This window comes from Myotis brandtii, unplaced genomic scaffold (assembly GCF_000412655.1).
Source record: "Myotis brandtii unplaced genomic scaffold, ASM41265v1 scaffold643, whole genome shotgun sequence".
Classification (NCBI taxonomy): Eukaryota; Metazoa; Chordata; class Mammalia; order Chiroptera; family Vespertilionidae; genus Myotis; species Myotis brandtii.
In genome coordinates, this window is record NW_005370478.1 from 1 (window position 1) to 9,503 (window position 9,503).

Here is a 9,503-nt window from a genome sequence, read left to right on the forward strand (position 1 = left end):
ACCGGCCCACCTCCCGGTCCGGTGTCCCCCCGAAGAGAAGGGTAATAATGGAGGATGAGGATGACGTGGCGGCCACTGCCGACCGCCTGGCGGGCCCCGCCGTTGACGAGCTCTTGGCTTCCACGGTGTCCACGGACATGAACAGGTTGCGTTCCTGGGAGCAGGACCAGGATGGGTCTTTGGAGGAGGGGGTTGTGATTAACGCCCAAAAGAATAACAGCGAGTCGGGGATTGACAGCACGGCTTCCAGCACCACGAGGAGGTTCACCTCCAGGTTTGCAGCGAATATCCAGGAGCCGGAATACAGGCTGACCACGAGCCTGCCGCCCAGCAGCTGGAGGTCTACTGAGCACCAGCCGCTGTACGACACCAGCCTGACCCGCTGGTCAACAGCAGGTTCCAGCCCCAGGCGCTGGTCTCGCATCTCACCCTCATCCATGCCACCTCCCGAGGACCTGCGGCTGGTGCTGATGCCCTGGGGCCCGTGGCACTGCCACTGCAAGTCGGGCACCATGAGCAGGACCCGGGCCGGGAGGCTGCAGGGCCTTTCTGGGCGCCTTCGAGTTGGGGCGCTGAGCCAACTCCGCACAGAGCACCGGCCTTGCACCTACCAGCAGTGTCGCTGTGATCGGCGTCTTGAGGAGTGCCCCCTGGACACGGCCCTCTGGTCTGAAACTCAGACCACCACCACCACCACCACCACCACCACCACCCCCATGCCCACCCCCAGCACCAGACTCATCCCCAGCCCAGCGCTTATGTTTTGGAGGCAGGTCAGGGCTGGGCTGGAGGATATTTGGAACAGCCTCTCTTCAGTGTTCACCAAGATGCAACCGGTAAGTGTTTGGTGAGGAGCCAGGATCTTTGTCGATAGCTCTGCAAAGTCCTGAACCAGCCCGGGTGCTTGCATGAACTGCTACTTATCTGTCTGGTTACTGATTCCTAATATGCATTGGTTTATTCACGTTATTGTTGGCCATGGATTCCACCTGTTACATCTTGAACAACTGGTTGGTCATTAGGCAACATGTATTATTGGTCACTAGATGATAATTGACCAAATTGTTAAGAATTCTTGACGCAGATAATTAATGGATATGGAAGATAATTAAGTTTTCAGCTTATTAATGCCGTTTAAGAGCAACAACAGCCAATATTTGAGGTCTTGCTATATGCACTTTACCTGGATCAATCCTGCAACAGCCTATGAGGTATTATTATCCCCACTTTACAACGGAAGAAATGGGGGTTTATTAAGCCAGTAAGTGGCAGAGTTACAGTAGAACTTAAACCAGATTTGACTCTAGTATCGATGCTCTTAACCATCACTATCCCCAAGAATTGTTCTGGTATTATCCTCAGCAACCTAAGAATTCTTAAGGAAGGACAGGCCTCTGCTTTACCAAAAGAACCACCGAAGGCTCTCATTGACCTGCTAAAATATTCTCAGTTGACAGAATGTCAGGACCTTTGGGGAGAGAGGAAGGACAATAAAATGTATGCATGGTCATTTTAATGGTTTTTGTGTCTCTCCTTATGTGTCCAAAGCCATCATTCAATATAAAAAAGCACCAATAGGGGGCAGTAGTGTTGAGGGAATGAGGGTTTGTGGGCAGAGGGAGAAGCAAGCAAAAAAAACCGAAATAGATGTCATTATAATATTCCCCCTTTTCTCTATTTTGTTTCCTTACCCAGATAGACAGAAACCGGAGGTAATGGCCACTTGATCTGCAAGAAGAGGTGTCAGCATCTCAACCTCTCCTCCCCTTTCAATCCCAGCACCCACTGGGTATTTTTAGTACAGAAAAACAAAACTAGAAAAAAAAATTGTTTAGTCTTGTGTCTTTTTACAGAGGTATCTGAAGGAGGAGAGACCAAAAATTTTGTGAAACTGAACTGGGTAGCTAGCAGCATCTGGCTTGGGCTTCTCCTGTCCCCCAGGATAAAATGGTTGTTGTTCATCTTCCTTATTTCCAGAGTTTTTTTTTTAAACAAGTACTTCTTTTGAAAAATCTCAGATGAATGCCCAGCAGGAGTTGAGCCCTTAGATGATGGTGGTCTTGCCTTCACAATACTTAGCCTTCTTTTCTCCTCAGAAAGGACAATGGTACAAAATCCCACATTCACCACTTCATCAGCCGTATCTATCGTTTAATCCAATATACACCTGTAGTGATTACTCTGTGACTATTTTGCTTCAACTTTTTATTTGAAAAGTATATTTAGAAGTCCAACAATTTTTCAATATAAATTATGACTCTCAAACCTATTCCCATCACTCTAGATATTGTTAAAGTGATGGTAGCACACACATAAGAGAAGGTAATTAAAAGAGAGAGAACCAAAGAAAAGATTGTGTCCAAAGAACTGGCCTAAGAATGAGGCTAAAAGATCAGAGTGACCAGATTCCAGGAGCCTCCATCTTCCTACCCGATCCTGTCAACCCTGTAGATCTAGTAAAACCCTCATGCTATTGAGCTACTTTTGGGGCAAGATGAACTACTTTCAGAGCAACTAGCTTGACTGGCACAGAGTAGATTTGGAATGTTACCTCTATGAGCAATCTTAGACCTTGGAAAACTTTAGAAAATACACTGAAACTTGAAAAAATTAGAACCTCAGTCACTGTAGCTGGGGGCAAACTTCATAGATGGTGGAATTGGCAGAGTGGATCCTCATTCCCCCATTCCTGACCCCCCACTACCACCATGCTTCCTGCTACTGAGCTACTGAGAGACCCCTGCGTTCTGGACACAGAGCAGGCAGGAGCTCATCTGTCCTGTGCTGCCTCCTCATCTCCCTGCGAGGAAGGGGGCAGGACAAAACACACCTGAGAAAACGGAAAGTGCCTGAAGACCCTGCTCCTCCATTACTTCCCCACCTAAAGCAGACTCTTCGGCCAGGTGGAGAGTTCTTCAGACAAAACTCCCTGAGTCTTATTTGTGTCTGGTTCCAGGACTAGGGCACAGAAATAGAGCTTCAAGTTTGGGGAGAACAGCGCTGGGGTGCCTATGGCTCTACTGCTTTTCTCTCCCTCCCTTCCCCAATCCCACCACTGCAGGAACCCCTCCTCCACCGAGCAAGAAGGGAGAAGCATGTCCATCACAAGCAACCCATGCAAGCACAAGCAACACAATGAGTAAAAAACTGTTGGAGACGATTAAGCCTAGTTTACAGGGGGTCTAGTTCATCAAGGCTCAGGCTTAGGATGAATAATGGGATGGGGGTGCGGTAGGGGACAAAAATCACTCGAGAAAAATGTGTTGATTCTAGAGCGCTGGCTCTCAGCTTGGGGTGCTTTTGCCTCCCCTGGGAGGCACTTGGCAATGTCTGGAGACATTTTTGGGTGTGATAACTAGGGTGGGCCAGGGACACTGCTAAACATCCTATAATGCACAGGACAGTCCCCAGTACTAGGAATGATCCAGCCCAAAATGTCAAAAGTGTCCAGACTGAGAAACCTTGCTGTCTCCCTGCGCCCAGGTTGTGAGGATCTTAAGATTCCTAAACTCCCAGGTGATTGTTTTCAACCAATTCGTCTCCCCACCTTCCATCCTCCAGGGTCAGGAAGGAAGTCCACCTGAGACATAACTCCTAGTTTCGCTGCCATCTGGATTTCTCTCCAGCTCCCTCTTCTTCCTCTCACCTGGGCCAGCAGGGAGGTTGGCAGAGGGCAGGCCAGGTCCCCAAGATCTAACTGGAATGTCATCAGGTTAAGACCCATCTCTTAAGTCTTATTCAATGGGAAACAATAAGGTTTCTAACAGGAATGAGGGTAAGGACGGAGGTAGTAGCAGAGTGGGGGTAATTACGAGAATGCATCTTAAATTTACTTTTTAATTAATTTTTAAAAAGGAAAGATACTGGGGAGCTAGCAATGCTACAGAAACAGGGTTAGAGGCCTAACTAGAGAAAGACGCTGGTATTGGCAGAGAGATATTGAAGGGCTGTGAGTTTAAGGTCTGAGATTTAAAGAGAGTCGACTAGGCAGTGGTCACCCTCCCAGCCCCTGCTTGAGGTCTGCTTCAGTTCATTCCAGAAGGAAGGAGAAGGGCAGAGAGGTAGGGAGCTCTCAGCAAAGCCAGCTCCAGCTTGGTAACCTCACCCACCTGCCATTTAAGGAGTTCAGGCTAATAGATTAAAAACAGGTGGCACCCAGACTGTCATTCAGGAGGAGGGAACTCATTCCAGGTTTCCAGAAACTCCCATTTCAGATCTGAGAGTGTCCAGGGCTTCAGCTGAGCTCCTCTGGCCAACCAGTAGTTACTTGGTCAGTCCTGCTGCCTTGACCCCATCTCCAGGTGGGGCTACAGCCAGAGGAGGGAGGGGGGAGTCCAGCCCCCAAGCCTTTTGAGGCACTATCAGGCAGATAAGGAAAAAAAGGGGCCTTGAAGACACTGGTTCTCGGAGGATCTGGTGGAGGCAGCATCTCTTCTGGGCTGGGAACAGCGTGGAGACTTCAGACAGCAAAACATTCCTGTTGGAGCTACAAGCCCCTAGAATTGCTCCATGGCCTGTCTCGGTTTCCCTCTCAAAGAAAACCAAGGTCTCGGGGAGAAAGGCACCACCTAGTGCAGACCATTTCCATAGTGCGCTCTTTTCTCTATTCCTGTCTGCACATCCCTTTCTCTCTGCTTTTCTGGATCCCACGTTACCACCTCTCCCGGTCTAATTCTTCCTTCCCTTGATTCCCTTTCTTGCAGAGGATCAGGGTTCCAAGGCAGAGCCTCAGCAGGTGCTGGAGGTGCTCTCTATTTACTCACCATTCCTGTTGGAGCTACAAGCCCCTAGAATTGCTCCATGGCCTGTCTCGGTTTCCCTTGGATCTCATCTGCTCCTGAACAGCACCTGTCTGTGGAAAAGCACATGTGAAACTCTCCCAAGTCTTCATGTCTCACAGTAAGAAACCTCCCCTGTGCCCTCCACGGAAGAGGCTGACCCCATCCCCTTGAAGATAAAATCATCTGGGAAGGTTAAAATTAATCACCATTCCTCCAAGGGAGGTTCCCACGCCTCCCTTCACACTGACCTTTGTGAGGATGAGACAAAAATTAGTCTCTTACACCCTGGCTGGTGTGGCTCAGTTGGTTGGAGCATGGTTCCATACACCGGAAGGTCATGGATTCGATTCCCCCATCGGGGCATGTGCAGGAGGCAACCAATGGATGTTTCACTCTCATATCAATGTTCCTCTCCCTTCCTCTCTCTCTAAAATTATTAAAAGCATGTCCTTGGGTGAGGACTTAAAAAAAAAAAAAGTATTCTTTTACTTATAAGATCCTCCCACAAAGGACCCTACCATCGTTATCTAAGTTCTGCAATTGGTGAAAAGACTCCTTCACTATCTCCACCCCCATTTCCCTTATTTTGAGAGCAAAATACATATTAGATGTTATTTAGGACAGAGGTGCTGGGCCTTTTTCCTGCCCCAACATCCCAACCACAATGTGACTTACTATAGCACCGAGACAGCAGTTCTTAATGAATAGAAGGAAGGGATACGGTTTTTGGAAAAAGCCGTCCAAGTAACTCTTAAAGACATATCTATCTCCCACCCCAATTAATAACAATCTGTTAACTGTAAAGATGAGGGAGCCTAGGCCAGAGACCTGAAATGCCAAGGTCCCAGGTTTACCCAACTGGTGACCGGGACTAGAATCCTCGTTGCTTACTTCCCCATCAAGTATTCTGTTATGACCCCTGCTCGAACTTTCAAAGAGGAACCGTTCTAGGCCACAACCCCATATCAAACATTCCCTTATTACCATGGCAAGGCCATCTCCGGCCCCCATCTCCCCGGAGCCAATGTGAGTCAGGTGGACAAAATTCATTGGTTCCCCAATCATGGTCCGATCGATCCGTCTCCTCTTCTTCTTCTGCTTGGAGAAAACAGGGGAGTTATGTCTGAAAGCCCCTCCTGCAGTCACAGTGGAGGAAGGAAAAAAGAGTCTTGAAAACCACTAAGGGGAGAGCTAAGGCCCGGTAGGAAAGGGAATATGGCGTTACAATAGGGAAATAAATCACTCGGGTGTGAAAGGCAAGGCTGGAATAACACAGAGAGGACACAGGCAGGGCGGTGAGGGCAGTGGCCGGCAGAGTGAATACTGGACAAAGAAAGGACACATCAAAGTCACCCCTGGCTGATGAGGAAACAATGGGGAAAACTGACAGGTATTAAGCTCCACCTACAACCCCCACCCACCTCAGAAGGGACAGGAACAGGAAGTGAGAGCTGGGACTATTCACTTCTCCCATCACCCAGTCCCCCTTTACTGTGGTACCCACCTGCCTCACCACTGAAACGATCCCGACAGAGGGAGGCTAGACGAGTGCTTTCTAGACTGCAGGTCCTAGACGGTGAGCCAACCTCACAGGATACGGTAACTGATTTCTGTGCGTGCGGGGTGGGGGCGGGGAGACTCACCGGCTGGGGTTTCTCTACCACACAGCAGCCCAGTTTGTGCCAAAATTCACTCATGTTCCCTGATGGTTCCAGTTTCACTCTGCAGCCCGAGGCCCCAGAGGGCTCTTGCCCTGGTGCCTTGACCGCCCACTTCTCACTCCCTTCGGGTGTCGCAACACCCTGGGTTCACGCCACAGGACAGGGCTAGAGAAAGGAGAGTCCTCGGAACCTCAGCTGGGCAGGAAAGGCCCGTGTCTCAGACCCTGAGACACCAGCAGGGCCAGGGAGTGAGGTGGGCAGGCAGGCGCACGGTCCTCTTCCTCAGGCCTGGAACCCTGGAGGAGCAGAAAGGAGAGAGAGAAGAAAGGTTAATGGGGAGTCCCTCCCTCTCTGAGAAGCCTCCTGAAGAGCTCAGACTCGGGGTCTCCCTTTAAAGCCCTAGTCCTGTGCCCAACACTAACCTCAAACGGCAGAACCTCAGTGAGACTCTCAAAGGAAGGAAAAGAGCCAAAGGGCACCAAGGGGTTAAGGCGTAGCAGCTGCTGGCACCAAGGGAGAGGAAGGGGTCTGGAAGCATCTGGGATGATGGGAGGGGAGGGGACCAAAGGATATTGGCATAAATGAGCACACTTTGGGGGGCACTACAAGCTCTACCTCCCTTCTCCCTGGGTACAGGCCAGAAGGGGAGGGGCAGCGAAGTGACTTTGAAGAGGAAATGGTGGTTTTTTTGTTCTCACAAACAAGGCCTCCGCCCCTGTCCCTCCCCCCCTTTTCCTTACCTTACCCTCAGCACCTACATTTCCTTTAAGACCCTGACCACCTAAGTCCTAGGTAACTAAGTACAGCAGGTTGATCCTCCAGAAAGACTTGCCACAGTGAGGAATTCCTTCCCTCTCTTTCTATTCTCTGCCCTTGCTCCTCCTCCTTTCCCTCAACTGAGATCCAACCCCTCCCAAAGACATTTAGCAGTGCCTTTATGACTTGACCTTGAGATCTTGCCTCAAGGCTGCACACACTGTTTCTCTGTGTCCTATGTCACTGCACCCCTGCACGTGCACCCCTGTGGCATGGCCGTATCTCCGAGTGTGACTTGTGCACAGGTTGCAGGCCAGGAGGAATCTTTTTCCAGCCTCCCCGCCCTCTTCACATGTCCTATCGTGCCACTCTGCTCCGCGCCCGCCTCTCTCTCCCCCCCTCTCCTCCCCTCATGCTGTGACCTGTTCTCTCCTCCCTCCTCACCACTTCCATCCCCAACCAGACCCAAGGAACTTTCCAAAGCATTAGTGCCCCAGGAAGAACTCTCATTACTGCCAGCCAGGGTAGGGCACAGCTGAGTTTCTCTGTACTCACTGCGTTTCCGCAGTCCTGTAACACAGGCAAGCTCAATGTTTCCACACAGGGCAGCTTGAGAAATACTATAAATGCATGAATATGAACCTCCTGTCCCTCCAGTCCCAGGCCCTGAACCCTGAAGCTCTGGCAACCTAGACGGATCTAAGAACTGAGTAGCTGTTGGTGGTGTTTTAAAAAGCCCCGAGATGAGATCACACAAACACTGAGATACAGCTTCTAAGGAAGGGAAGGACCCGGGTCCTTTCTCTTACTTCCCTTCCCACCGCTGGAGGGAGGAGTTATGAGACAGGGTGGAAGTCAGAACACAGCTGTCCAGAGAGGGGAGCTGTGGTCAATGGGGAAGTCAGTCACAGGGTTTGTAGTGATGGCTGCGGCAGCCTGTGGTAAGGGTTGGAGGCAGGGGTGGGGGGTGACGGAGACAACAATGAAGAATGAGAGGAAACCCCCAACACCACCAGACAGGCTGCACTGAGCTTGGACTCTCCCCAACACCCCCCTGGCTCAAAGCTGAGTGGACAGAAGTGGATGGTGGGAGGAGAGAGAAGAAAAGAGGGGGAGAGGGGGAGAGGAGAGAGGGAGAGGGAATGGGGCAACGGAGGGAACAAGGACGGTTCTGTTCCTTTTCCAGGGACCTGGCCAGAGCTGGGTGGAGGGAAAGTGTGTGTGTGGGACTTGGCATGAAATGACCCATGAGGATGCGAAGTGACCAGGAAATTCCATTCCCTCGGACACAGGACACAGGACCTCCGGGTGCCTAAAACTCGGGGGAGGAAGGGGGTGTGTGTCAGCGTGTGGAGAAACCCGGGCAGGGTGAAATTGGGGCTGGGAGGGTGGGGAGAACAAGGCCAGAAAAGTAAGAGTGATTGGCTCCTTCTTTAAAAGAGGTGCCAAGCCCACTGTCCACTCTTTCCATCCCGCCGTGAAGGGGAAACAGCAGGAGGGGTCAGGGTTAGAGCGCAGAGGTCCACATCCTGACAGTCGGGTGGTTCCGAGAACCGGGCCCAAGTCCCAAATAGGAAGGGCGAACTGGAGCTGGGGGGACACCACGGTCACCGGAGCTCAGGGCTGAGCAGCTGCGGAGCCGCTGGGGGGTGAGCGGGAGACGGGATGGGAGAAGGTTCCGGGAGGAAGGATGTGCAGAGGTAGTTCCCCGGTCCTGTTCTAGCCCAAACCGGTTTTCCCGGTCCCGCTGCCTGCAGCCCCAAGGCCTCCAACCCGCTGCCTGACAAGCCTTCACAAGCAGCAGCTGGAGAGAGAGCGCACGGAGAGCATGGAGGGGCGATCAGCCCGGGGCTGCAGCTGCTCCCCCGCGGGCATGCAGACCGGGAGAGCTCCCGAGGGCTCCAGACCCCCCTTTTCAGGAATCCGCCCCGGGGAAGGCCTGGTGGGGCGTCAGATGAGACAGAAGCCGGCCCTAACCCCCCTCAGTGCTGTCATTTCAGCCACACAGACTCCATTTCTGCCGACCGCCCAACTCGACCCCGACACCCTCTGCTGCTCCTCCCCACGCTGCACGGGGCCGGGGGCCCCTCGGGGCATCTTTCGGGCGCTGTCACGGTCTTCCGTGGCCACCCCAGCCCCGGGTGTAGACCTCCCCGGACCCAGCTCGGCTCCGCCCGGGGTCAGTGCGCCTCGGAGGAGACCTCCCCTCCCACCTCCCACCTCCCCAACACCCCAGCCCCCTTTCCCTTCTACTCCTCAGTGGCCGCACCGCGGGGGGGGGCAGGGGGGGCGCGTGAGCGAGGAC

General features: G+C 52.2%; 2 protein-coding genes across 2 annotated transcripts; one reads left to right on the plus strand and one right to left on the minus strand.

Annotated features, from left to right (window-relative positions):
* Positions 1–5: 5 nt before the first annotated feature.
* On the plus strand, positions 6–2,087 carry LOC102248587 (chromosome unknown open reading frame, human C1orf56; the record flags this gene model as incomplete). Its single annotated transcript, XM_005880636.2, has 2 exons — positions 6–836; positions 1,696–2,087. Coding segments are annotated over 2 exons (852 nt in total), but the record flags the coding sequence as incomplete, so codon positions are not given.
* A 2,677-nt stretch (positions 2,088–4,764) lies between these two features.
* CDC42SE1 (CDC42 small effector 1) lies at positions 4,765–6,738 on the minus strand. The gene is made up of 3 exons (XM_014528659.1): positions 6,425–6,738; positions 5,766–5,876; positions 4,765–4,852 (listed from the first exon to the last, which is right to left on the minus strand). Exons 1-3 carry the CDS (start codon positions 6,476–6,478, stop codon positions 4,778–4,780), a joined length of 240 nt encoding a protein of 79 aa, XP_014384145.1. The 5' UTR covers positions 6,479–6,738; the 3' UTR covers positions 4,765–4,777.
* Between the last annotated feature and the right edge of the window lie 2,765 nt (positions 6,739–9,503).

What these genes read in the sequence shown, in the direction of transcription:
- CDC42SE1 (XM_014528659.1), bottom strand. Translation starts at nt 6,478, where the DNA reads ATGAGTGAATTTTGGCACAAACTGGGCTGCTGTGTGGTAGAGAAACCC. An exon ending in TGGTAGAGAAACCCCAGCCG is followed by an intron (nt 5,877 to 6,424) that starts GTGAGTCTCCCC and finishes TTCTCCAAGCAG; the next exon opens with AAGAAGAAGAGGAGACGGAT. An exon ending in CCGGAGATGGCCTTGCCATG is followed by an intron (nt 4,853 to 5,765) that starts GTAATAAGGGAA and finishes GCTTTTCCACAG; the next exon opens with ACAGGTGCTGTTCAGGAGCA.